This window comes from Nicotiana tomentosiformis, chromosome 6, assembly GCF_000390325.3.
Source record: "Nicotiana tomentosiformis chromosome 6, ASM39032v3, whole genome shotgun sequence".
Lineage (NCBI taxonomy): Eukaryota > Viridiplantae > Streptophyta > Magnoliopsida > Solanales > Solanaceae > Nicotiana > Nicotiana tomentosiformis.
In genome coordinates this window covers 79,230,153-79,257,758 of record NC_090817.1, presented here as the reverse complement: position 1 = coordinate 79,257,758, position 27,606 = coordinate 79,230,153, and the positions used below count along the sequence as shown (strand labels likewise).

Here is a 27,606-nt window from a genome sequence, read left to right as displayed (position 1 = left end):
ATTAAATTTATTTTTATACATAAGAGATCTAAAAGACTATTTTTGTAAATTATAAATTATAAAGGGACATGATATAAAAAAACACAAAAATACTTGAAAGACATATACAGTAGGATCAATTTTGAAAACACGAGAAAAACACAACAGGTAAAAATTCATAAAGTATTAGTAGTACAATAATTTGGCTTTTGGGTACAAAATGAACGTGTTCCAAACTTCCAATTCCATGTTGGCACGGAATTTTGTACTAATTAAAATCACAACCGTGAATTCTCTAATCTCTTTTTCCCTTTGTCCCCACTGGATAAACATATCAAATTTGCACCCTCATTATAAGTCCTTTCCTGAACATATTTTAACTTATTTCCGAAACTGCAGGAAAAAAAAAATAGTTATATTCCCGAAACGAACAGACAGAGAAAACTGGAAGAATAGGTGTTACTTGGTAAAAAGAGAATAATGTAATCCGACAATTTCGCAATCGAATTAATGCTATTGAATTGTTAATATTTATGCATATATATTTCTCTCTAACTGTGGGATACTGATTCAGTGTAATCCCTTTCATTCCCCTAACGTTTTTGCATAGCGCAGTACTACTTTTTCATTCTTCAATGGCGGCAGAAAATGAAGAACGAGTCTTGAGGAAAAGAAAGCGCAAAATAGATGGAGGAACTCATCGGAAACTGGGTATTGATCAAAAAGTTGAGGTAAACTCAATGCTCTGTTCAATTGTTTTTTTTATTCATTTGTTTCAACTTTTATCAGTCTGGACATGATTTCTCAATTTTTAGAAATTAAATTTACGTACAATACTTCTGATCAGAGTTTTATAATCAGAAATGTTTGAATAAACAATTAAATGTTAAATGGGGCAGAGGGAGTATATGTTTTTTGTTTTTGTTTTGTGGTTCATAAGGTTGTATTAGTTCCGGATTTTGGGTGTTGATAACATTTTTGACTGAATTCTTGACCTTTAGGCTTCACTGGTGTTATTAAGTTTACGAAAGATAGATTTCTAAGGTTGATTTACTCACATTGTGTTATCTATCTTTTCTTGCTGTATATTTGTATATGTAATTAGGCAAACAATTGATAACACTGTGGATAGCAACCTGTATCGCGATTGCATGTGGATTTTGTTTATTGCTCATGAAGTGAATGACCTGGAGTTATATTAGATTGAACTAGTAAAAGGGTGTGCTCAATTTTTGCGGTTCATTGACCATTGTACATACAAACCTCAATTTCAGCATCAATGAGGAAAATATTAGGGAGTTCTATGGACTGCTTTAATATCTCCCTTCCAGTTATTAGTTCAATGGCATCATTTGTTTTTGGTATTTTAAATGCTGTAAAGTGTATGACTTGCATTAACAAAATGGAGGGAGAGTGGGGGGACAGCGATACTTCTTGAATGTTCTTGTAACTGGTTATGATTTATGCAGGTGAGGAGTGTTGATGATGGGTTTTGGGGTTCGTGGCACGTGGGTGCTGTGATTGGTTGTGATGATTTGGTTCGTCAAGTTAAATATGATCACCTTCTGTCAGATGATGGTTCTGGCAACTTGGTTGAATTTGTGACTGTTTCTCCTATGGTTGATGGGGTAACTCCCGCTGATCAAAAGCCAGTCCATTATCGTGGTCTAATTAGACCTTTGCCACCTCCATGTGAATTTAGCAGATGGCATTTACATTATGGACAGTGTGTAGATTTGTTTTATCAAGATGCCTGGTGGGAAGGTGTGATATTTGACCATGAAGACTGTGCTGTGGAACGGAAAATTTACTTTCCAGATATGGGTGATGAAATGAAGGCTCAAGTGGACAAACTGCGTATAACTCAAGACTGGGATGAGGTTACAGAAGAATGGGAGCCTCGTGGTTCTTGGATGTTTCTTGATGTGATTGATGAGATTGAGCATCTACACCCCCTTTTAGTCTCAGTCAAACAAATTTGGTATGAAGTGCAGCTGAAAAAGGATTATGAGAATCTTAAGGAGTGGACTTCATCTTTGAGAGGTATTTGGAGGAATTTGGTGAAGGAAGTTGTGCATGATAATACCAAGTTAGCTATCAAGCAATTTTTTTCTGAACTGAACTCCTCACAGGACTTTGTAGAGAGAGGTCGATTGCTGGAAGTTTCAGAAGTTACCCTTGAGGCTAAACTGAACCTTGAAACATATTTTGATAACTCGAATGCACCTGTTACTGAAGCCACTTGCAAATTAGATACTGCAGGCATGCGGCCGATGGATCCGAATGTTTCCCATCTTCAACCTGTTGTTAAGCAGTTTGTTTCAAAGGGTTTTGCGCCTAGCAAAAAGGATGTTCAATTGTGTGTTAATGATGTTTGTAGGTCAGTTCCTCTTAGCCAAAAAGAAGAACTGTCTGTATCATCTCATTCTTTCTCTGTTTTACCTCCGCCTAATGATGACTTTGCTGGTATTTTGTCCAGTACCAAAGGTGAACCACTGACTTGCACGAATTTTAAGCGTCGCAGGGGGAGACCTACTACAAAAAAGAAGAGATTCGAGGGGCAACCCCCGGCAGATGAACCTGACTTTTGCCCTGATGCAATTGCAAAGTATATGCCATCTATGTCCTCGATAAAAAAATTTAAGAAGCATCTCTTGTTTTTGGGCTGGAAATTTGAACTCGTAATGGATTACGGAATCATTAGGAAACGTTACATTGCTCCTAATGGAAAGATATGCCAGTCACTTGGTCAAGTTTGCCAGGTGTTGGAAGAGTCAAAATCTTGTGAGCTGGTTCCCCCAGTTGAACAAAGAAATTTATATGGATCACCTGATAAGTCTCCTTGCGCGGCAAGACCACCAACACGCAGTGAGGTGCCTGAATTGCCATCTCCTTCTGAAGAAACAACTATTGTTCCTGAAATCTGCCCTCAAGCTGTAATTGACTATTGTTCTCCGAAATCTCTAGACAGTGCTGCCTATTGGAAGTCCTATAAACATGGGGTGAGGATAGGGGATACATCCCTGAAAGCTAAGAAACACCTAGCTGCAATTGGATGGAAAATCTTTTTTGCTGGGAAGAAAGACAGAAAATTGCGATACTGTTCTCCTGAAGGAAAACTATTTGCCTCTCTTCGAAAAGCTTGCAGATGGTGCGCACAGAAGTGGGAAGCTGAAAGCCACTTACCAGAAAAAATGTCTTCTCCATCAACTGCTATGGAGTTCAAGAGTAACTCTTCACCTGCGAAAAACTCATGTGAGAAGTTACCAGTTGGGACATCTCCTATCTCATTGTTAAGGGAACCCCTTCAAAATGGTAAAGTCAAATTTTGTCGCATGACCAAACCAAGAAAGAAGAGAAAGCATGATGATGAAAAAGATATCCACATAAGTGGCTTGCCTGTATCAAAAGGAAAAAAATCTTGGCCTTCACTCAAAAAAGGAAATGGTATAGGACCTCATCCTTCGGCCTGTGTGATGCGATCAATCAAAAGAACTCGGCAGGCGGCTCCTTCTTCTTCCTCTCATAAAACATCTCGAACAGTTTTATCCTGGTTGATAGACAATAATGTGGTTCTGCCACGTACTAAGGTACTATATTGTGCAAAGAAGTATGGTAATCCAATAGCAGACGGGCAGATAACTCGTGAAGGAATCAAATGCAATTGCTGCCAAAACATTTATGGTCTTCGTAACTTTGAAACTCATGCTGGAAGCAGTTGTCACAGACCTTCAGCAAATATATTCTTAGAGGATGGAAGGTCTCTTCTTGAGTGCCAACTGCAGATGAAACGCAAACAGAGTTTAAAAAACACCAGGAAAGAACCACGTGCTGTGAAGAAGGGTAGCCGTTTTAGCACGAATGACTATATATGTTCCGTGTGTCATTATGGTGGTGAATTAATTCTATGTGATGAATGCCCTTCTTCATTTCATCCTGATTGTCTTGGAATGAAGGTATCACTTTCTTATTGTTATATTCTACTTCGTTTCTTAATCCTCAATCAAAAAGCTAAATAGTACTGGATCATAGTTATAGAGTGAGGCATATCTTTTATATACTTCTTCCACTGGTTTTATTTTGCAAATTGTCTAAACAGGAGGTTCCAGATGGTGACTGGTTTTGCCCATCATGCTGTTGTAAAGTGTGTGGTGATAGTGGATTTGATACAAACAGAAACCACTTTACAGATAACAATGTTCTAATTTGTTGTCAGTGCGAGCATAAGTGTAAGGAACTGTATGATCTTTCTCATATGTTCCTGCTACATTTTTTGATCTTTCTAGTATGTTCCAGTAACATTTTCGTGCTCAGAAATATAGAACTGTGTGTATGCATATCTCCATATATGTATTTATTTACTGATTAAGATTGATCCAATGCAGATCATGTTCGGTGCGTTAAGGGTCCTGGAAAGCTGGATAATTATCCTGAAGGAAATTGGTTTTGCAACAAGAGCTGTGAGCTGGTATTTGAAGCATGCTTTCTTCAAAGTGCACTTTTAATCTGTTGAGAAGTTATAAAACACACTTGAAACAACTGTGCGATGAGATAAATGCTACATTTGATTGGTCTTAATTTTGCAACCTAGGAAAATATTTAATGCCTGACAAACATTATGATATCATGCTCAAGTAGTGCTTTTTTCATTTTCTGTGGGTTTTAACTCTGGGGAAATATTGTATCTGAGGCGATTTATATTTTTTTTGCAGATATTTTTGGGTATGCATCATCTTTTGGGAAAGCCAGTTATAGTGGGGGATGACAACCTAACTTGGACACTGTTGAAGTATATAGAACCTGATGATTCTGTTTCTGATAACGTGGATTATGAGTCCAGCGTGGAGAATTATAGCAGACTTAGTGTTGCTTTGGATGTGATGCATGAATGTTTTGAACCTGTCAAAGAACCTCACACTAGGAGAGATATTGTAGAAGATGTTATCTTTAGTAGATGGTAAGATTCAGATTTTCAAGATGAGCAGTCTGGTCTTCTGATGTATCTATTCAGCACAATCTTAGTGGTCTACTTTTAATTTTAATCCTTTCGTTAAAAGAATCATTTACTTATAGAAAAATAGACCAAGTGTTTGCGTTCAACTGCATAATTTTATGTAAAACAGACCTTTCTGATATGCTTTAACATGACTACTCATTGTTGACATACTTTAGTTGAGGTTTGCACCAATGATGAAGTCAGTACCTAGCTGTAGTTTGCTGGGTACCAATATTGTTCTTTCAAAGGTAGTCTTGTGTTCTAGGTATATTAAGACAATGTGTTGTTTATCTCCAAAATTAGTTGAACTCTCGTGTAGACATGTAATATTCTTTAATTGTTTTTATTAAAAAATATGATTAGAATTTTATTATTTCGACTAACGACAAACATATAAAATCTGAAATTGCAGGTCAGAGCTAAACCGCTTAAATTTTCAAGGTTTTTACACTGTCCTTTTAGAAAGAAATGACGAACTGATTACAGTAGCGACTGTAAGGTACCACACTGTTATATATTCTCAGGACAAATTACCATCAGTTTTGTACTCTTCCTTATACACTTTTCCATAATTCTAAAAGTAATAAACAAAATTTTTATATATTTTTCCTGTCATCTCAAAGGGTTTATGGAGAAAAGGTGGCAGAGATCCCTCTTGTTGCAACACAATTTCAGCATCGCCGACTTGGAATGTGTCGCATTTTAATGAATGAGCTCGAAAAGGTATGCATCTCTTCTCCAGTCCAGCTTTGACTCTTTTTTTTTGTGGGATGGTGGTGGTGTGTTTAGGCTGAGGGATACCAAAGGAACATCTCTAAAAGAGGCCCGAGCATATTCTTTCTGATGCAGGGATGTCCATGAAAGCTATATAAAGTATAAAAAGATCTTCTGTTGTATTTTCTTGTAAATATTAGTTATAGGTTACTTTCCTCATCCGGGGCTGCAGATTCAAGATGTTTAGGCTATGTATTTAAGTGGGTTAAATGGTCAGATATCCCTATGAGGGGTTGTTAACGTACATTTTATTGGAAAAGATCTTCTGATATTTGGAAATGTTCGTTAGCCAATGTCCACAATGTCATGGTAGTAACAGTCTTAGGGTTTCACATTAGACTTAGCAAAAGTGATACTAGTAGGGCAAATATGTCATGTGAATTGCATTGGTCCAAATAAATTACTTAGTTGCTGTATAGTCAGACTTAAATGCTTGATTTGAAGATGCTATTTTTGAGTTTAGTCATACAGTCCAAATATACTTAACTGGTTCTGCTTCTGTTTCATTAAATGCTATGTTGGTATTTTTTTCCAGAAACTCATGGAATTAGGAGTTGAGAGGCTAGTTTTGCCAGCAGTTCCTGCTGTCCTAGACACGTGGACCGCTTCATTTGGTTTCTCAGTGATGAAAGAATCAGAGAGAGTAAACTTCTTGGATTACACTTTCCTTGATTTCCAGGGTACCATAATGTGTCAGAAGATCCTTCAAAAGAACCATTCTGTGGTGTCGAGTGTATTAACAGGTATATGAAATCTTCTGTCTGTTGTGAACAAAAGATGAATATCTGTTCTGCAGCTGAAATTTAAGAACTCTTGCAGAAGCCCAGCAAACTCATTCTGACAATACAAACAACAAAGACAATGTTGACTTGGATGACAATACTGCTGTTTCAGAGGTATTCCAAGCGAAGCAAGTTGAGGGTTGTGCAACAGTGGACCAAGGATCTATGGAGTATGTTTCCTCTCTCTTTTGTCTTCTTTGAAAGGGTTGAAGAAGAGACTAACCAGAGCGCTATAAGGTTCATATCCACGAGGAACAGAAATTGTAGTAACAAGAATCATATTATATATTTGCTTGAAACTAATGGTATTGTCCAGCAGTCAAACTCACTCATATGGAAGTTAATGATATGAACAAGAAGTCATGTAGACCCAATAACTGCATGGTATAACTGTCAACAGAGGAGTCATCACCGTAGATGTATCTCAAACAATCATTTACTACATTCATACATATGTCAGATTTTTGTATAGTATTAACCTCATTATCTTTATATGAGGTGTGGTATCTAAAGAACAAAACATTAGTACGAGGTGTTAACAAATTCTTTTTTTCTCTGGTCTCAACTATTTCTTTAGTTTATTGTTAATTGTGTGTTCTTATATCATCCTTACTCTATTTTCAAATGCTCTTTTATCTTTTTGGTCTATTATCATGTTTGAATTAAAGCAAAGCAAGATAGGTCCCGTGTCTTCTTTCTTTGAAAGGTCTACCAATTGGTCAAGCGGATTCCTAACTAAACATTATCAAGTTTCTGCTTCATCTTTTGTCCTAATGTCTGATGGTTTTACCTAAACCCCAAAATTATCTCCAAAAAGTTGAATAGAAAAAATTCTCTCATACTCATTTTCTCTTGAACTTGCATTCCTAGGTCAAGGATTTTCTGATCATCTTTGATAAGCCAGCTGATGACATTTCCTGCAGAACATCAAAATCAACGGGAGCGATAGTTGTTGCTGTCTGTTGAACCAGAAATCTTGGTATTTCATAGCTTTGACGACTTGTTCACCTTTGTAACAAAGCCGAAGCATGTTGGTAATGATATTCAAAGACCGCAACGATCCTGCCCAAAGGTTAGCTTCTCTTAAATATAACTAGATTTGATATGACTGTTTTCCAAGCATTATTGGCATAACTGGAAATCTAAACACAGGGTTGATCCTTTTGGATAATGCATTCTACTTTTTGAGCATGTCAGACATCAAATTCTAACTGGTGGGGAAACTCTTCAAATGGAGAATTCACTTAGCTTCTAGGTTTCTCCATTAGATTCCACTCTAATTCCGATATGTTCAAGATATCTGCAACAGCGTTCAACTTAGGAAACTGTGGAGATTTTGTGGAGTCCAAGTAATTGATTGCGAACGTGGATACATCTTCAATGCTCCTGTTGCAAATGTTGTGGTCGTCTTCACGACACTTGTTACTCAAATCCAAAGATACTGATAGTGTTTTTTGCTTGGAATATGCTCAAGACAAGGAAGAGTTTGAAATAAGAACATAGATTGGCTATCATGTTCAACGAAAAGTATCCCAACAAGCTTAGTCGCTGCAGCATATGGCTATAACTCTTCAGTTTGTATATCTCCCAATATTAATAATTCAACGTTTCGGATTATTAACTTTGATGCCTCTGATCACATTGCTCGTAATAGTTTCTTGCTAACATCTTTGTCCTCACATAAATTTCTTCGTTTCATCAGCTTAACAGATGGTTCTGTTCTGATATCACTGCATAGGGAGTTGGTCATTCTGGTTCGTTTATTCGTGATGTCATTTTAATTTAATCTCTTTGTCAGCATACTCTGATATAACGAATCTTGTCAATTGCTTTCCTTCATTCTTTGCTAGCTTAGAGACCATGAAAACCATTTTGCAGAGCCTACATTCCCCTCTATTCTTCCTTTTTGAGATGCAGGGAAGAATGCCAATGCCTTTCATGGCAACCAAGAGTATTCATAGGCAAGGGTCTCTAGGCATATCAAATGGTTTGCTATGAAACAAGGATATAGGCATTTGTCAATAGTCTTAGAGGTAAGTGAATTAAATGGTTCTGTCAAGGACGGAGATCAACAAAATTTAAAGCTAAAATGTTCCTAAAGAGAAATATATATGGACCGTCATGCCACTGCACAGATCTGTTGCCTTCCTCAGCACTTTCACTCAAATGGTGAGGAAGCCGGACTGTAATTAGCATCATTACAGCTAGGGGTGTACATGAGGCGGTTTGGTTCGATTTTTTATTAAATCAAAAGCAAACCAACTATGTTGGTTTACTAAATTTATAATCAAATTAAACCAACATAAATTCGGTTTCGATTTTAGTAGGTTTTTTTGGTTTCGATTTTAGTCGGTTTTTTCGGGTTTTCGCTTGCAAAGGAGATAAAATAATCACTAATTATCCGCATGTTTACTATTCATTAAAATAATCTAAGATAACAGTTCTACCCAAATCTAAAGGGACAAAATAATATAATTGGTTTAATCAAACACTTTAGCTTACCAAATTGTATTGGCGCAGTAAGACTAGTATGGAATTTCAAACTTGAACAATGGCTACTTCTCAACAAAAATTGCAAAGCGGGAAGCTCGTGTGAAGGGGAGGGCAGGGTTTCCAATATTTGGGTTCTTTGAGTTTGGATTTGGAACATAGGGAAGATACAGAAGATATGTAATAACTTATTTTATTGTCTTTCGTTTTGTTGGGTTTAATTTGGGCTTCGGATTTAGGTTATGTAGATAGAATCTACTTAGTGGATAGTGAATTTACAAGCCCACACATAAATAATATCTCAAGACATTGAAAACTATAAAATAGTTTAGAAAATACTTACAAATTAGATTTTAATGATTATTTTTTATGAATAAATTTTTTAAAATTTATATATAATGTCGGTTTGGTTTAGATTCGAATTGACTTTTTTTTTGTTAATATCAAACCAAACCAAGAGTGATTAGTTTTTTATTTTCCAACACCAAACCAACCAAACCAAACCACAAGTCGGTTTTTTTCTTCGATTTGACTTGATTCGTTGGTTCGGTTTTACTTGACGGTTTGGCTCGTACACCCCTAATTATAAAGTCACAATGGTGATTTCATGATTTAGATGCTAGTTTCCCAAGGTTGCTTAGTGTTAGAAAAACTAATTTAATATCTCAAAAAAAATGTTCAAAATCATGTCTAGGTTCATTCTTTTAATATTATCTTAATAGGTCTTTATTACACTAATTATTTTGAATATATTTTGTTAATATTTGTAACTGATGACTGTCAAGTTTGAATTTAATTTCTACAAATTGAATCTGACAATTGAATAGCTATTACGGGATTCCTTAAGTTAGTTTTAAAAAAGACAAATCTGTTCATTTGTATAGCCATAATGGCTATTATGTTGGTAACGATTTTTATCCCATTTTTGGACTTTGTGTTCACTTTGAATAGATAAGAAAAAAGTAACAAATATCTTCTCATTTTTATTTTGTGCGGGGTTTTTTTTTTATTCAATCTTTGTTGTTTCTGCTCTTAGTTTATACTAGAAGAACTTGTTGAATTTTGGAGATACGTCTAATTTTATTCATCACTGTGTGGCGAAATATCCTTAAGGATAGTGTCCTTGGCACGCCTTAAGTTGATTCTTATTCTCTATAATCAATATTTTTTCCAGCAATCTTAAGGATATTTACCCGCTGTTATTATGGAGAATAACACTGCTTATGTTGTTGTTGATGTTACTACACTCGCTACACCTATTGTTTCTATTGATGTTCCATCACCAATTACTTATGTCAAACCTTTTCCTCATGTTATTGAGGTTTTTGGTGGAGATAATTTTAACTGCAAGCAAGTTGTTGATGACAAAGAAAGGAGATTGCTACTAGAGCTAACCTTGTGGAGGACAACAAACGTCAGAGCAAATCAAACAACAAGTATGACAAAAGAAATGGTTATAAGCCCAAAATTAATAATCAAACCTTCAGAAAAAAGTAACTGCTTTGTGTGTAGCAAACCTGGCCATCATGCTGCTCAATGCCGGAAAAGGGTTGGGAATGACAGTCCCGCTATGCCGATGTGAAAGATTGGGTGTTAGATTCTTGTGTCACTAGGCACATATAGTGCTAACAAAAAAGACTTGTCTTACACCCAAGTTTAGGAAGGAGAAGAAGTTATCTATCTTGGTCACTCAAGAACTACTTAAGTTCTTGGAAAAGGCAAAGTTCTTCTCAAACTCACATCTGGCAAAACTCTGGCATTGAATATATGTTGCACGTTCCTAGTATACGAGCCAATTTGGTCTCTGTGGGATTATTAAGAAAAGTGGGAGTGAATGTTTCTTTTGAATCTGATAAGATCGTGTTAACCAAAAATAATAATTTTGTTTGCAAGGGTTATGGTAACTATGGCTTATTTGTCCTCAATATTATGAATGAAAATGCTAGTTCTTCTGTTTACTTGATTGTCTCTTTTAATTTATGGCATGCTAGATTAGGACATGTTAGTTTACATTATATTAAGAAGATGCATTCTAAAGGTCTTATTTCAAATATTAATTTTTCAAATATTGATAAGTGTGAAGTTTGTGCAGAAGCTAAACAATTTAAGAAATGATGTGCTTCTGTACTTAGAGAATCTGAATTGTTAAGTTTAATTCATACTGACTTAGGAGACTTGAAACTGGACAAGAAGGGTTGCTCTGATGGTAAGCAACCTCCACTTCCAACCAAGAGGTTGTGAGTTCGAGTCACCCCAAGAGCAAGGTGGGGAGTTCTTGGAGGGAAGGATGCCGAGGGTCTATTGGAAACAGCCTCTCTACCTCATGGTAGGGATAAGGTCTGCGTACACACTACCCTCCCCAAACCTCACTAGTGGAATTATACTGGGTTGTTATTGTGGTTGTTGTTTAGGAGACTTGAAACTAACTATGACTAGAGGAGGGAAAAAGTATTATACGACATTTATAGACGGTTTTTTAGATATACAAAAGTTTATTTATTAAGAAATACAGATATAAGTCATTGATAAGTTTTTAATCTACAAATCAGAAGTAGAGAATCAATTAAGTATGAAAATTAAAAGAGTTAGATCCGATAGAGGTGTTGAATTTATTTCGTTGAATGATTTGTTACAAAAGAAGGCGTAATCATGAGATAACACCTCCATAATCATCAGAGTCAGATAGTGTAGCGGAAAGGAAAAATAGAACCCTAAAAGAAATGATAAATAGATGCTTGCTAGTTCTGGTACCCTGGATAATCTTTGGGGTGAAGCCATTTTATCTGTTTGTCATTTACAAAATAGCATTCCTTATAAGATAATGGGTAAAATTCCTTAAAAGTTGTGGAAAGGCTATCCCCCTAACTTGAAATATTTAAAAGTGTGAGGTTTCCTTGCCTAAGTGTTGTTACCTGATCCTATGAAAAGTAAAATAGAATCTAAAATATCTGATTGTATGTTTATTATGTTGAAAGTAGTGCAGCATATAAATTTTTAGTAGTCAAAAGTGATGTGCTTGAACACAACATTATTATTGAAACAACAAATGCTGAACTTTTTGAAAATATATTTTCTTTAAAACTTGAGAATATTTTCCATGTTCCTATTACTCAAAGTAATAATACTTCTCATGTTCCTAATATTCAAAATAATTTTAAAAGTGAGGAATTAAGAAGAAGCAAAAGACCAAGGAAAGAAAAATCTTTTGGTAATAATTTTTATATTTATCTTGTGGATAATAATCCTTTGACATATCCTGAAGCAATTTCTTCGTCTGATGCCTCATTTTGGAAAGAAGCTATTGATGTAGAATTAAATTCAATTTTACAAAAATAAAATTTGGATTTTACTTTAAAAATTTAGCGATTATGATAACTTATCAACAAAGTATGGATTCTCAGTCATCGGCGCCGGAATCGCTAGATGTTGCTACTTTGTCGAAGTGAGGGAGAAGGACTTGTAATTTTCTTGGGTTGGAGCTAGATTTTGAGGGATGGACTTGAAACAGAATAACATTAATTAAGTTGATTTTATGATCAAGTATTAAATGATTGAATTTAAAAAAAATAAAAGAAAGAAATCAGTTGTGCGAGTAAGAGGCTTCAGCAGTACTCAGCCAACTTTCCCATGCGGGCTTTCGTGATTTTGGGGGTACTAGTAAAATATTTAAGGGGTCCTTCACGTATATACCTATATATACAAAATATATATACAGTGACTTTGCCAAGTTCCGTCTCTGGTCTAATGCATTTGATGAATTTTACTAGACCTGATATTATTTATGTTGTGTGTAGATTGAGTAGATATACTCAAAACTCGAATCATGACCATTGAAATGCATTAGTAAGGGTAATGAAATATTTGAGAAGTATTATGAACTATGGTATTAAACATAGTGGCTTTCCCACTGTATTAAAAAGATACAGTGATGCTAACTGGATCTCTGATTCAAATGAGACAAAATTTACTAGTAGATATGTATTGACCTTTGGTAGGGGTGCTGTGGCATGAAAATCAGCTAAACAAACAATAATAGCTAGATCTACCATAGAATCTAAGCTTGTGACATTGGAATTGGCTGGCAATGAGGCTGAGTGGTTAAAAAACCTTTTGGGAAGTATTCCACTAGGAATATAACAGACACCTTTTGTGTCTATGCATTGTGATTGCCAAGATGCAATAGGCACTGCTAAAAATAAATCCTTTAATTGGAAGAGTAGACACATTCGATTGAGATATAATGTGATAAAGAAGCTGCTGAAAGATGGAATTATTTTCCTAGATTATGTGAAGTCAGAAGTGAATTTGTCCTCAGACTAAACATTTGGGAAGAAAAATAATATCTGCAACATCGAGGGGAATGAGACTATTGCCAATTTGAGTTAAATCAACAATAATGGTAGCTCAACCTATGTGATTGGAGATCCTATGAAGTAGGTTCATATCGGTAATAACAAGTCATTAGTTAATCAAATGTGCACTATTAAATTATGTCCCTTCCTATGGTGTATATGTATATAGTGCTAGACTATAATGAATGGGAGGCTGAGTTATTAAACTCCTAATCCAATAATCCATAGTCTTTTATAGTTAATGTATTGTACTGCAGAATACACTTGATGGATGAACCTATATGAGTATAGAATGGGGCCGCTCCTATGAAATTTATGGCAAAAATTTCTAGAGCACTCATAAAAACTAGGCGTGTGCATGGCCTATTAGCGCAAAACCGCGACAAACAACAAAGTGTGTATGGGTATAATGTGATAGATAAGACACTAAACTTACAAAAGAATTCTTGGTTCATAGAAGTTCTAAACTTCACCAATTGTTCTGTAAGTTTAATCTTATTTTATCTAGGTCTGGTTCATAACCCAAGAGATACCAGATTTGATGCGTTATGCTCATTTGTGAAAATCCAACGAAACTTCATATTTAATTCTATTTCTTAATATCCTTTTTGAGCTATGTGGGGGATTATTAGAAAAAATAATTTTAATATCTCAAAAAGAAATGTTGAAAATCATGTCTAGGTTAATTCTTTTAATATTATGTTAACGAGTCTTTATTACTATCAAGTTTTAAATATTTTAAATATATTTCTTTAATATTTGTAACCGATAACTATCAAGTTTGAATTTAATTTCTACAAATTGAATCTGACCATTGAATAGCTATTACGGGATTTCTTATGTTTGTTTTGAAAAAAGTCAAATCTATTCATCTGTATATATAGCCATAATGGCTATTATGTTGGTAACTGTTTTTATCCCCTTTCTTTGGACTATATAAGTCCTTTGCGTTCACTTTGAATAGATATGAAAAAAGTAAGAAAATATCTTCTCCATTTTCTTTTATGTTAGGTTTTCTTTTATTCAATCTTTGTTGTTTATGCTCTTAGTTTATACTAGAAGAGCTTGTTGAATTTTGGGGGATACGTCTAATTGTATTTATCACTGTGTGGACGAAATATCCTTAAGGACAGTGTCCTTAACACGCCTCAAACTAATTCTTATTCTCCATAATTAATATTTTTTCCAACAGTTAGTATTAGGATCAAACCTGCTTCCAGAAACCTGAAAGATAGCATTTTACGGAAGTCCTGTTCAGAGTGTCATTTGAAAACAATGTTTTAAAAGGCGTTTTCGGGGCGAGCCCTCTGGTGAGGCGCACCAAAAACGCAAGCGATGGTGTGGGGCTAAAGTCTCAAGAGGCGTACGCCCAGTAATTCGGGGCGTACACCCGAGCGTTTGAGGCACATTTTTAAGTGAGGCGTAAGCTCCAGAGAATTTTTCAAATTAAAATAAAATTTGTTGAATAAATCTTTCATATAATACCCAAATTTTTAAAAGTCAGCTTGGTAATTACTCAAAAGTTTTTAAAAGGAACTGAAATGTATTAAATTTAAAAGTCAAGACTTTTTTATTGATTGAAGCCCTAATTCATGGTATTTCTCAATTCTTTATCTTGTCCGCTAGTCTGCTAATATCTCCCAAAGGCAACGAATATTTAATTTTTTTTACAAATACAAAGATAACTACATTCTCTTTCATAGCAGCAAGTTCAAAGTTCAAATTACAGGTTAGTCATCCTTTTTGTTCATTCATGTAGAAAACTTTATTCTTTTCGACTCAAGTTATTTGTGCTTGTAAGTAGCGTATAATAGATTGTTTTGACTAGTATTTTGTGGGGATGCAGCACACATATATATATATATATATATATATATATATATATATTAATTAATTTAAATAGAAAATCAAGTATATGAGATTTCCATCCTTTAATATTTTTATCTAACAATTCACAATATATATATATATATATATATATATATATATATATATATATATATATATATATATATATATATATATATATCACACATTTATATTTTTTTTAATTTTTAAGTAATTTTACCTGTTTATAAATATTTACTGTAATGATATTATTTTATAAAATATTAAAAATTAAATATTTTTGGGGCTTACGCCCCATGTCTCGGGGATTACGCCTCACTGAGGCATATGTAAAACGCCTCACCTTACGATCACGCCTTTTAAAACACTGTTTGAAAATAGATAAATATGCTGATCAACTCAACAATGTGTAGGTCAATTGCAAATAGATAAAATATATCAGAAGGAACAGATAAACACAATCACTGGCTTGTCATTGCCAATATTTTTGTTCTATGATTTTCTTTCTCTTGTAGACGTTGTCTTTCCATTGAGGAGTTACTAAAGGGAGTATTTCTTTATTTTTCATGGCAGGATGAGGGTATAGCGGTGGTTCTGACATGTGGGAGATGTCGGTCCCGGTTTGGTCGTGAGGTTGCCGGATCTCTTATGATATCACTTCTTCGATCTTTTCTGAATTTTGCTTGTACTGAGGTCAGTCGATGAGTTGGCCCATTGAGGTCGTCTTCATCTGCTCGAACTTCGGCATAGTATGCATTATGTATTTCGTCCCAAGTTGTTGGGGGGTATTTCATAAGCCGACTCAGTAATTTTCTTGTCGCTCTCGAACCATTTCTGTTCAGTCCATTTTGAAAAGCGGCCACCGCCATTCCTTCTGATATATTGGGCAAAGTCATTCTCACTCGGTTGAAACGGGAGAGAAAATTCCTAAGTCCTTCTCCTGGAGACTGTTTAATAGCAAAGATATCATTCACTCTCGCCTCGGCCTTTTTGGCTCCGGCGTGGGCCGTCACGAATTTATCGGCACTTTATGGACTGGCCAATCACTTCGCCTGTTGGGACTTCAAGTACGAGTCCTAGCCCGGACCCCGACGTGTAAGATGCGCCGTCAGTGTATAGGACCCAGAGGTCGTGTGTATGAGAAGTGTGGAGGGATTCCTTTTCGACTTCGGGAAGTATGTGCGCACTGAAGTCGGCGAGGACCTGAGAATTTATCACCGTTCGCGGTCGATATGTGATATCGTGCTCACTTAGTTCGATGGCCCATTTGGCCAATCTGCCCGAATGTTCGGGTTTGAGTAAAATGCTTCTTAAGGGGAAAGTCGTGACGACCGAGATGGGATGTCATTGGAAATACAGTCTAAGCTTCTGTGAAGCTAAGACTAAGGCCAGAGCCAGTTTTTCAAGGTGTGGGTACCTCGTCTCGACGTCGACTAGTGCCTTGCTAATATAATAGATGGGAGATTGCGTACCTTTATTTTCTTGGACTAGGACTGCACTCACAGCTATTTCGGATACAACGAGATAGACGAGGAGAGGTTGTCCTGGTTCCGGTTTTGAGAGCAACGGTGGCAAGGATAGTTATACCTTCAACTCCTTCAATGCTTAGACGTATTCAGGGGGTCCATTGGAGGTCGTTTTCTTTTTAAGTACGCCGAAGAATTTATGGCACCTATCGGAGAATCGCGAGATGAACCTCGACAGGGCAACAATACGTCCGGTTAGCTTCTGGACTTGGTTTTTGGTGGTTAAGTGCTCTGGTATACCCTCGATGGCCTTGATTTGGTCGGGATTGACCTCTATGCCTCGCTGCGACACTATGAAGCCCAATAATTTTCCTGAGGCCTGATAAGTGGGGATTTTGACTACTTATTTGCGCCTTTTGACTTTTATTTTAGTTCAAAAATGCTTAAAGGTATTCTCGAAAACTGATGAAATATGCTTACTTGCAGGAGTATTGGAAAATGAGCCAAAGAGATGAAATTCAACTCAAGAAGGAGTGATTTTGAACAAGGACAAAAATCAAGCAAAAAGGCTAAAGTGCGGACCACAGAATTCTATCTGCAGCCGCAGAACAAGAAGAAAATTTGACAGCGCTGCAATACAAAGTGCGGACCGCACAATAATTGTGCGGCCGTAGAATTCGAGGTTCAGAGAGTTGGAAATTCAAGACAATCAAGATCTGCGGACCGCACTATAATTATGTGGCCGCAGAAATTAAATGTGCGACCGCACCCAGAATTGTGCGGTCCACAGAACTCAAGAAGTCCGGCCGTAAGTTCAGAATTGTGCAGCCGCAGAAATCACTCCTGCCAAGAGCTGCAGCAAAGTGCGGACCGCACACAGAATTGTGCGGCCACAGAACCTCCGAAAGGGCAATTTTGTCCAAAAGTTTCAGTTGTATATAAATAGTCTTTTTTGACGAAATTAGGTCAAATTTTGAATATCTGAAAGTTGGTAGCCATTTTTCTTTACTGTTTTAGGAAACTTTATCATAGCTTGTCAATTTTACATTGGATTTTCATTTATTTATCATTAAATATGAGTTTAGTCATCCTTTCTTCTTTATTTTCTTCATCACTCACTATGCGTAGCTAAATTTCTAGCTAGGGTTGTGACCCAACCCTAGTGTGGGTACCTAATGAGTGTTTGATTTAGGGTTTGTTTATGGTTGGGTGTGTAATATTTAGCCTAGTTCTTGCTATAATTGTAGAATTAATGGTTGCAAACATTGATTCAAGCCTATTTGACTTAGTTTCTACTTGAGAAAGAGAGACTTAGTCTAGAAAAACTTGGCTAACAAGAAATTGGGATGAACTCAAGAAATTGATAGTCCTAATTAAAGGGTTGAATCTAGAGATAGTAAAACCCGACTTGAGCATTTATCAACTGTTTTGTGCATTACCCATTTGGACTTGAGAGAGAGCCAAATTGGGCAAAAATACTATATTACCGAGAGGTATTGAGTGGGTAATTGTGTGTTGATTGCTATAATACACCCCGACCAACGAAACTCGCTCTAAAGCCCATAACCCATTAGGCAAACACCTAGGTGGAAGTCACAACCCTAGATCTTTTATATACTTGAAAAACAACACCAATAATATTATTCTCTAGCTTTACATTTGCAAACCGTAGCATAATTTAGAAGTAGAATCAAAACACAGCTTGTGGAAGTGCATCTTAGACACTTTACGCGCTTAGTCCAAATATATGCCTAATCCCATCTACGCTCCATGTGGATTTGATCCCGACTTCAAGTTGGGTTACTATTATTGCAATCAACCGCTTCACAACACCAAACTGAGGTGTGATTTGGGCGAGATCAATTTTTGGCGCCGTTGCCGGGGAATGTAAAAAAAGGATTTAGCTATATATTTGATTTTGTGTGTGAATTATCTTCTTTTCCTTCCGTGTTACTAATCTTTTTGGTGAAACAATTGTACGTGAAACAATGGCTCTCAACAACAATGATCCTCTCAGAAATATGCCTTTGGGGGATGTGGACGTGGAAGATGACCAAGTTGAAGAGGTTCCTCATGAACCTCAAGCAAATAGACGAGGCCGACCGCCTCAAGACAACGTTCTCGTTCTACCCCCACCTCTACCAAGAGCGGCTCCATACCGAGTTTTGCCGAATGAAGGGTATGCAAGTGCCATAGTCCCGCCCCGCATTAGGGCGGGCAACTTTCAAATCACAAATGTTATGCTCACATTGCTAGAGAAATGGGGATTCTTCACCGGGGCTCCGAATCAAAATGCATACAAATACTTGAAAGGATTTGTGGACACTTGCTGTGGAAGTAAACAGACAAACGTCTCCGGGGATGCTTTAAGGTTGGGGCTATTTCCTTTTTCACTACGGGGGAAAGACTTGGATTGGTTAGAAAGGTTGCCAAACCATTCCATCCATACATGGGATGAATTGGCGGAGAAATTCATTGCCAAGTTCTTTTCTCTCGGGCATATGGTTACTCTTAGAGACGAGATTCTAGCATTCAAACTAGAAACCAATGAGCCTTTGCATGAGATATGGGAGAGGTACCGAACTATAGTGAAAGACTGCTCGAACAATGACATGACGGAGGCTATGATTCAACAAACTTTCTATATGGGGATCAATACTACCAATCAATGTGTGGTCAACCAACTTGCCGATGGAAATTTCATGACCACCATATGCCGAAGCTTGTGAGATCTTAGATAAAATGGCAGATACTTCATCGGCATGGAAAAGTAGAGCAAATGTTCCTCAAGGTGATCCAAATGTAATTCACCTACATAAAGAATTGCATGATCATGGGCAAGCAATTGCCGAGTTGACCACTACAATGAATCAATTAGCCAAAGTTCAACTTTAATAATTTCAAGGTCCTAAATAAGTAAATGCAATGGAGGGTGTCAATATGATGGTAAACAAGAGAAGGAAAAAGTGTCAACAAGTGCAAAACCATGCGAAACAATATGTGCAAGAAGATAGTGGGTTTGACCAAGATGAATCTTACAATGAACAAGAGGAGGAAGTACAATATACGAACAACTTCCAAAGGCAAAGAAACAACTCTCAAGGCCTGAATCAACAACAATGGCTATCTCAAGGTAATCAAGGGAATTGGAACTTAAACAACCAAGGCAATTGGAGTGGTGGTAACAACCAAGGTAATTGGAATAATCAAAATAATCAAGGAAATTGGAATAGTCAAAACAACCAAAACAATTGGGGTGGCAATAGTCAAGGATATTGGGGAGGCAACAACCAAGGGGGATGGAACAATAACCAAGGGAATCGGGGGTCGGGCTTTCAAAAACCCCCGATGTATCAACAACCAAGCAACCCGCCTCCTTATCCTTCCCATGGTCCTAGCTCTTCCAACAATGAGATGAGGCGAATTGAGAACATGTTCAAACAAATGATGGAGAAGAATGCCGACTCCGATGCTCAACTAGCCTCTCACAACACTTCAATTCGTAATTTGGAAGTTCAATTGGGGCAAATCTCGCAAGATTTAAACACTCGTCCTAAGGGGGCACTACCAAGTGACACGGTGGTGAACCCGAAGGGTAGGAACAACACGGGACATGCCATGGTTATGACTACAAGGAGTGAAAAAGGTGGGGATGCAACCACCTCAAGTCAAATAAGAATTGGGGATGATGAACAAGTGATTCAAGAAGATGAGATTCCAAACAATGTGGTGCAAGCAAATGACAAAGTGAGAATTGATATTGATGAAAATGTGGAGGAGACTCAAGAAGAAGTAAACCCGTCTAGGGAACACATTGTTGACATACCGGAATCGGTAGTTCCAAAGGCTAAGGCACCAATGCCAAGGCCTCCTCCTCCATACCCTCAAAGGATTGCCAAGTAAAATGGTGAGAACCAATTCAAAAAGTTCATTGACATGTAGAAAAGCTTATCTATTAATGCGCCATTGGTTGAGGATTTGGAATAAATGCCCGGATATGTAAAGTTCATGAAGGATTTGGTGACAAAGAAGAGGTCGATGAATTGTGAGACTATAAAGATGACACATCAAGTGAGCGCAATTGTGCACTCAATGGCTCCTAAATTGGAAGATCCCGACACTTTCACAATCCCTTGCACCATTGGAAGTGCCGACTTTACCAAAGCTCTTTGTGATCTAGGGGCGAGTATCAACTTGATGCCCTACTCGGTTTTCAAAATATTGGGGATTAGGCAACCAAGACCCACTTCTATGAGGCTACAAATGGCAGATCGTACTATGAAGAGACCATTGGGTATTATTGATGATGCGTTGGTTCAAGTTGATAAGTTCATCCTCCCGGCGGACTTTGTGATTCTTGATTGTGAAGTGGACTATGAGGTGCCTATTATTTTAGGTAGACCTTTCCTTTTAACGGGGAAGGTGCTTGTTGATATGGAAATCGGCGAGCTCACCTTCCTAGTGGGTGATAAAAAGGTGGTTTTCCATGTGTGCAAATCTATGAGGCAACTGAATAGCAATGAAGTTTATTCGTTTGTGGACTTAGTGACCGAGGTGATTGTTGATGATGCTAGTGCCATGATAAATGTTGATGATACTTTGGAGGCTGTATTGCTTAATCATGATGATGAGAAGAAGGATGGCTATGTGGAATGTGTGAATGCATTACAAGGAATGGGATCGTACACTTATGAACCCCGCAAATTGTCCTTAGATCTTGAAAACCAGAAGACTCCTCCAACAAAGCCCTCAATCAAGGAGCCTCCCACTTTGGAGTTAAAGCCATTGCCTCCACTTCTCAGGTATGAATTCCTTGGCCCGTGTTCTACTTTACCGGTTATTGTTTCCTGTTGTTTGACTAACGTATATGTAGACTCTACTTTGGTGGTGCTACAAAAGAGGAAGAAAGCTATCGGATGGACATTGGGGGATATTCGGGGTATAAGCCCCGCCTTTTGCATGCAAAAGATTATTTTGTTGGAGGATGCCAAATCCTTCGTTGAACATCAAAGAAGACTAAATGAAGCAATGCAAGAGGCAGTGAAGAAGGAGATCATTAAGTGGTTGGATGCCGGGGTTGTTTACCCCATTTTTGATAGCTCGTGGACCTCTCCGGTGCAATGTGTCCCAAAGAAATGGGGCATGACTGTGGTCACCAATGACAAGAATGAGTTGATTCCTACAAGAACGGTGACCGGGTGGAGAGTGTATATGGACTATCTCAAGCTCAACAAAGTCACAAGGAAATATCATTTTCCACTTTCATTCGTTGATCAAATGCTTGATAGTTTGGCCGGTTGTGCCTTCTATTGTTTCCTTGATGGATATTCCGGCTACAATCAAATTCTTATTGCTTCGGAGGACCAAGAGAAGACTACTTTCACATGTCCCTATGGTACTTTCGTATTCTCGCGGATGCTATTTGGGTTATGCAATGCACCAGCGACTTTTCAACGGTGTATGATGGCTATCTTCACCGACATGGTGGAGGATTTTCTTGAGGTCTTCATGGATGATTTTTCTGTGGTTGGGAATTCCTTTGATGATTGCTTGAAAAACTTGGATAAGGTTTTGGCAAGATGTGAGGATACAAACTTGGTGCTCAATTGGGAGAAGTGTCACTTCATGGTCGAGGAAGGCATTGTCTTTGGCCATAAAATTTCAAAGAATGGTATTGAGGTCGACAAGGCAAAAATAGTGGTGATTTCTAAACTCCCACCCCTATATCCATGAAGGGAGTGAGGAGCTTCTTGGTTCATGTGGGGTTCTATCGCCGTTTCATCAAAGATTTTTCTAAAGTGGTGAACCCCTTGTGTAAGCTTTTGGAGAAAAATGCCAAATTCCATTTCAACAAGGATTGCATGAAGGCATTCGCATTGCTCAAGTTCAAATTGACTACTACTCCTATTATTACCGCACCGAATTGGATCTTTCCTTTTGAGCTCATGTGTGACGCAAGTGATGTGGCGGTCAAAGCAGTTTTGGGGCAACGTATCAACAAAATCTTCCATCCAATTTACTATGCTAGTAAGACCATGAACGATGCCCAAGTAAATTACACGGTGACCGAAGAAGAGCTCCTTGCTATTGTCTTTGCTATGGAAAAGTTCCGCTCGTACTTGATGGATACAAAGGTGATTGTCCACACCGATCATGCGGTGCTTCGGTACTTAATGATCAAGAATGATTCAAAGGCGAGGTTAATGCGGTGGGTGCTTTTATTTCAAGAGTTCGATCTCGAAATCCAAGACCGCAAAGGCAGTGAAAACCAAGTGGAGGACCACTTGTCTCGCTTGGAGGAGGAGGGGAGGCCACATGACGGCCTTGAGATTAATGACTCCTTCCCCGACGAGCTACCTCTAGCCATTTTTGAATGACCGAGATGCCATGGTTCTCCAACTTAGAAAATTATCTTGTGAGTGGTATTGTACCGAATGAGTTCTCTTAGAACCAAAGGAAGAAGCTCAAACGAGATTGCCTTGACTATTATTTGGATGAACCGTATCTCTTCCGGATTTGTACCGGTAGTGTGATTCGACGATGTGTGCCGGAGGAAAAACAAGTGGAAATTCTTGAGTTGTTCCACTCTTCACAATATGGTGGTCACCATGGTGGAGCGAGAACGGTGGCAAAAGTGTTGAGTTATGGATTCTATTGTCCTACCCTCTAAAAGGACGCTAGTGATCTAGTCAAGCGTTGTGATGAATGTCAAAGGGCCGGTGGGATTTCTAAGAAAAATGAGATGCCACTCACCACCATCTTGGAAATTGACATTTTTGATGTGTGGGGGCATTGATTTCATGGGACCGTTCGTAAGCTCTTGTGGGAACACATACATTTTGGCAGATGTGGACTATGTGTCAAAGTGGGTTGAGGCCGTTGCTCAACCCAACAGTGAAGCTCGAAGTGTGGTGGCATTTTTGAAAAAGAATATCTTTACAAGATTTAGCACTCCAAGGGCCATTATAAGTGATGGGGGATCGCACTTTTGCAACAAAGCTTTTGATACCTTACTCACCAAGTATGGTGTCACTCACAAAGTCTCGATCCCCTATCATCCTCAAGCAAGCGGACAAGTGGAAGTCTCCAACCGGGAGATCAGGAGTATTTTGTCAAAAACCATGAATGCCAACCGGATAGATTGGTCGAAGAAACTTGATGATGCTCTATGGGATTATAGGACGGCTTACAAAACACCGATTGAGATGTCTCCATACCGGTTGGTGTTCGGGAAAGCTTGTCACCTTCCGGTGGAACTTGAGCACAAGGCTATGTGGGCATTGAAGAAGCTTAATCTTGAGTGGGATGTCACCGCTAACCTAAGGGTGGCACAATTGAATGAGCTTGATGAATTTCGGTACCATGCATATACAAGTTCTTGCTTATACAAGGAGAAGATGAAGTAAAGAAGGTGATCTTGTGTTATTGTTCAATTCTCGGTTACGGATGTTTTCGGAAAAGTTAAAGTCTAAGTGGAGTGGTTCGTTTGAGGTTGTAAAGGTGACACCCTTTGGTGCATTAGACTTAAAGAATAAAAATGATGAATTGTTTAGAGTCAATAGTCACCGAGTGAAGCATTATCTTGGAAAAGTTGATGATGGCCACGTTGTGGTATTAATTCATTTCAAGTGATTGATGGTAATCTGCGTTGTGCCGCGACGTTAAATCAGGCGCTTCTTGGGAGGCAACCCATGTTTCTTTTTATTCTTTTTTTCTTCTTTTTAAATAGGTTTTGTTTTATGCTAACTGGTTTTCAAGTGAATTGCAGGAATGAGTGTGCTTTGCAGGAATTGTGCTCGAAAAAATGGCTAAGTGTTGAAAAAGTGCGGACCGCACATTTATTGTGAGGACCACACAATCTTGCATGCCACAACAGAAAGGAGTCTGCGGCCGCGCATTTCTTTGTACGACCGCACAACTGGAGACCCAAAAATGCAAATTGTCTGAAGTTTGCAATTATAGAGAAATGGCCAATCTGCGGCCGCACTTGGAATTGTGCAGCCAGCACAAATATCTTCGGCCGCACCCAATTTTGTGCGGACCGCAGATCTTTAGAGGGACCAAGTACAGAGTGCGGACCGTACACAAAATCGTGCGGCAACACTCAGCTGCACATTTTGACCTAAGTTGGTCAACCTATAAACAAGCCCTCCTCTCACTGTTCCAAACTTTAGCACTTTTAACTCTTGGCACCTAAGCAAGCACAGTGCACAAAAAATGTTTCAAACATCACACTCATTTCATCGTCCTAGATTCTCCCATGCATCTCTCATCACTGATATGTTCAATTCGTGTTTAGATTTTTCAAAATTTTCTTAGTTTTTGTCCTTAATTAGTGTAGTTATTTTTAGGCCTAAATGTGAGACGATTCATCATGTATGCTTAAAATTATGTGGGTAATTTCATATGTACTCATTGGGGGTTGGGTAAATCATGTATCATGTCTAATTTGCCAATACCATGTCTAAATTGTGCAAAAAATTGAAAACCCTAAGTTCAGTGCCGTCTAATTTTGAATTATGCGGCCGTACATGAAATTGTGCGGCCGTACATGAAATTGTGCGGTCCGCAGATCCTTAGTTTTAGGGCAAGTCTCTGCATTCAATGTGCGGACTGCACTCAAAATTGTGCGGTCGCAGAAAAATTTGTGCGACCACAGATCCAAACTTCAGAGAACTGGTATTACTGGGACTGGAATTGTACGGCCGCACTCACAATTGTGTGGTCCGCACTTCAATTGTACGGCCATACTTTAAAATTATGCCGTCCGCACAAGGCAGTCTGTGGCCGCACTCAGAATTGTGCGGACCGCACTTTCACCTTTTCATACCATTTTGTCTGCAACTATTTTTTAGCCTGCTTTTGAACTTTAACTGACTCATGTTGCTTTGTATTGGAGACAATGGTTCAATCAAGAGGTCTTGGTGATATTTCTAAAGGGAGGGGTGAACCCTCCCGAGGCCGAGGCAGGGGTACTCAACCTCTTGTAGTGCAGAAGAAAGCAATATCAAGGAAGCCAACCACTGGGAGAGATAAGGCCACAGAGCCCTAAAAATCAAGTTTTATATCCCGTCTAGGGAAGCTTATGAGGGTCACTCAGTGGAGGAACAACCTGAGGCCCAATCTCAACCACCGCAGTTCCCTGGGAGATACTAACTCTGAAATGAACCCTCCACCTCAGCAAGCTCTTCTGAGGGTTCGAATGAAGGCAGCCAGGATTCAGAACCGTCCTCTACACACAATTCTGTTGCACCAGTCGCAATGGATGATGATGATGACATGTTAGACGATGGTGGAGGGGGTGATACAAGAGTGGCCAGCCTAGAGAGGTTGAAAAAGAAGGAAGTCTGGGAATACATATTTGTAAGCTTGATGAAATTTAATAAATTCAGAGAATGGTGGCCCTAGAGATCGCTCACACTTGAGTGACAGTTTCTATTGAAGGATTTGGATAGATTCAATCCAAATATGGCTAAACAATTCAGGGAGCGAAATGGGTGGATATGGTTCACTCAGAGTGTTATGGATGCCAAAGAGCATTTAGTATGGGAGTTCTATGCCAATGTGGAACATATCAAGAAGGGTACTAAAGTGACCAAGGTGAGAAACTTGAAGGTTCGATTTGATCAAAGCACTCTGAACACCTACTTGGGGTTTGAGGAGGTGGAGCCAGATTAGTACTTGGAAAAGTTTTCAATGGGTGATGCAGCTCGCCCTTGGTTAGCAGAGATCTTGGCAGCCCCAGGACCACCACCACCATGGATCATAGCGGGGGTTCCCATTGCACGAGCTACCCTCAACTTTGAAGCAAAAGTGTGGCAAATATTTGTGTGCAACCGTATAGACCCGAGCCAAAAATGAGAACAATCTTACAATCCCCCGAGCAGTCTTCATGGTATCTATCATGGCCGGGTACCCAATCAATGTGGGTGCTATCATGTCAGACAACATGTTAGTAGTTGTCAGACAGGGTGAGATCTCCCACCCGTATCCCAATACCCTCACGAAGTATCTCACAGATGCGGGGGTGGATACGAGGAGCTTTGATACGAAGGTTCAGGCTAAGAAGCCCTTCTCCTGGTATTCTTTGAAGGACCCGAGGAAACCGCAGCTCAAGGGTAAGTCAAGTGCTACCGTAGGCTAGTCTGATGAGCCATCGGTGGTGGTTGCGGATTCAGCTGCTATGCCTTCTACAGCTTTCATGCCTTCCACAACAGCCGGTCCTTCCACCGAGATAGCTGACATGCCATCACCTCTATCTTCTAGACCATCAGCATCAGTATCAGTGCCTTCCTCCTCCACATATCCACTCACTGCGCTGTGAGTCTCTCAAACATTAGCGAGTCTCAATAACTGGATGCAAACAGCTACTACAAAGCTGTCCGACATATCCAGTACTGTTGCAGCTCAGTCTTCTACCCCAGCAGCACCACAGGTTCCTTCGTTAGTGGAGGAAACATTGAAGAAGATCTTGGACAATCAGAAGACCATTATGGATACATTGGTGGCACATTGGGGAGCTATTGAGGAGTTGGGTAAATAGGTGAAAAAGATGAGGAAATCACAAGCCTCAAGAAAATCATTGGACAAGTTGAGAAAAGAGTTGACCGAGATAGAGCAGCTGGTGATCTTCCGTTTGACTTACTGATGGAGACAGATCCATCAGTACTAGCAGACCCAAGAACACCATCAGCACCAGTGGCACCAGCTGGCCAGTCTCACGAGCCAGACTTTGCTGCCCATACTACTGAGGAGGTGCTTCAGATGTTCACCAACCCTGTTGCTCCCCGAGTAGAGGATGATGAGATTCAGTTGGAGGAGTCTGAGAGTGGTGATGCTGCCATGCACACTGAGACCGCATAGGGAGTTCTCTTTACTCTTTTCCCTCCCTTATTTTGATTTTTGTTAAGTATTGAGGA

At 38.6% G+C, this 27,606-nt stretch overlaps 1 protein-coding gene across 5 annotated transcripts; it reads left to right on the top strand.

Annotated features, from left to right (window-relative positions):
- The first annotated feature begins 370 nt into the window (after positions 1-370).
- On the top strand, positions 371-8,258 carry LOC104085902 (uncharacterized). Of its 5 annotated transcripts, none has more exons than XM_009590020.4 (11): positions 371-710; positions 1,449-3,935; positions 4,079-4,208; positions 4,365-4,447; positions 4,692-4,936; positions 5,388-5,474; positions 5,599-5,698; positions 6,285-6,492; positions 6,569-6,701; positions 7,455-7,603; positions 7,729-8,258. In XM_009590020.4, the coding sequence occupies exons 1-10, from the start codon at positions 615-617 to the stop codon at positions 7,495-7,497; spliced, it is 3,612 nt and encodes a 1,203-aa protein (XP_009588315.1). In that variant the 5' UTR covers positions 371-614; the 3' UTR covers positions 7,498-7,603; positions 7,729-8,258. The 5 variants fall into 5 exon arrangements, with proteins under 5 accessions (XP_009588315.1, XP_070033610.1, XP_070033609.1 ...); XM_070177509.1 differs by having other exon boundaries at positions 6,569-6,710; positions 7,458-7,603; XM_070177508.1 differs by having other exon boundaries at positions 6,569-6,710; positions 7,458-7,603; positions 7,684-8,258.
- The last annotated feature ends 19,348 nt before the right edge of the window (positions 8,259-27,606 follow it).

Bases quoted from the DNA above. Each gene is read 5' to 3' on its own strand.
- LOC104085902 (XM_070177509.1), top strand. From the start codon at position 615: ATGGCGGCAGAAAATGAAGAACGAGTCTTGAGGAAAAGAAAGCGCAAA. The intron at 4,448-4,691 runs GTATTTGAAGCA...TTTTTTTTGCAG, and splicing joins GCAACAAGAGCTGTGAGCTG to ATATTTTTGGGTATGCATCA. The intron at 5,699-6,284 runs GTATGCATCTCT...ATTTTTTTCCAG, and splicing joins TAATGAATGAGCTCGAAAAG to AAACTCATGGAATTAGGAGT.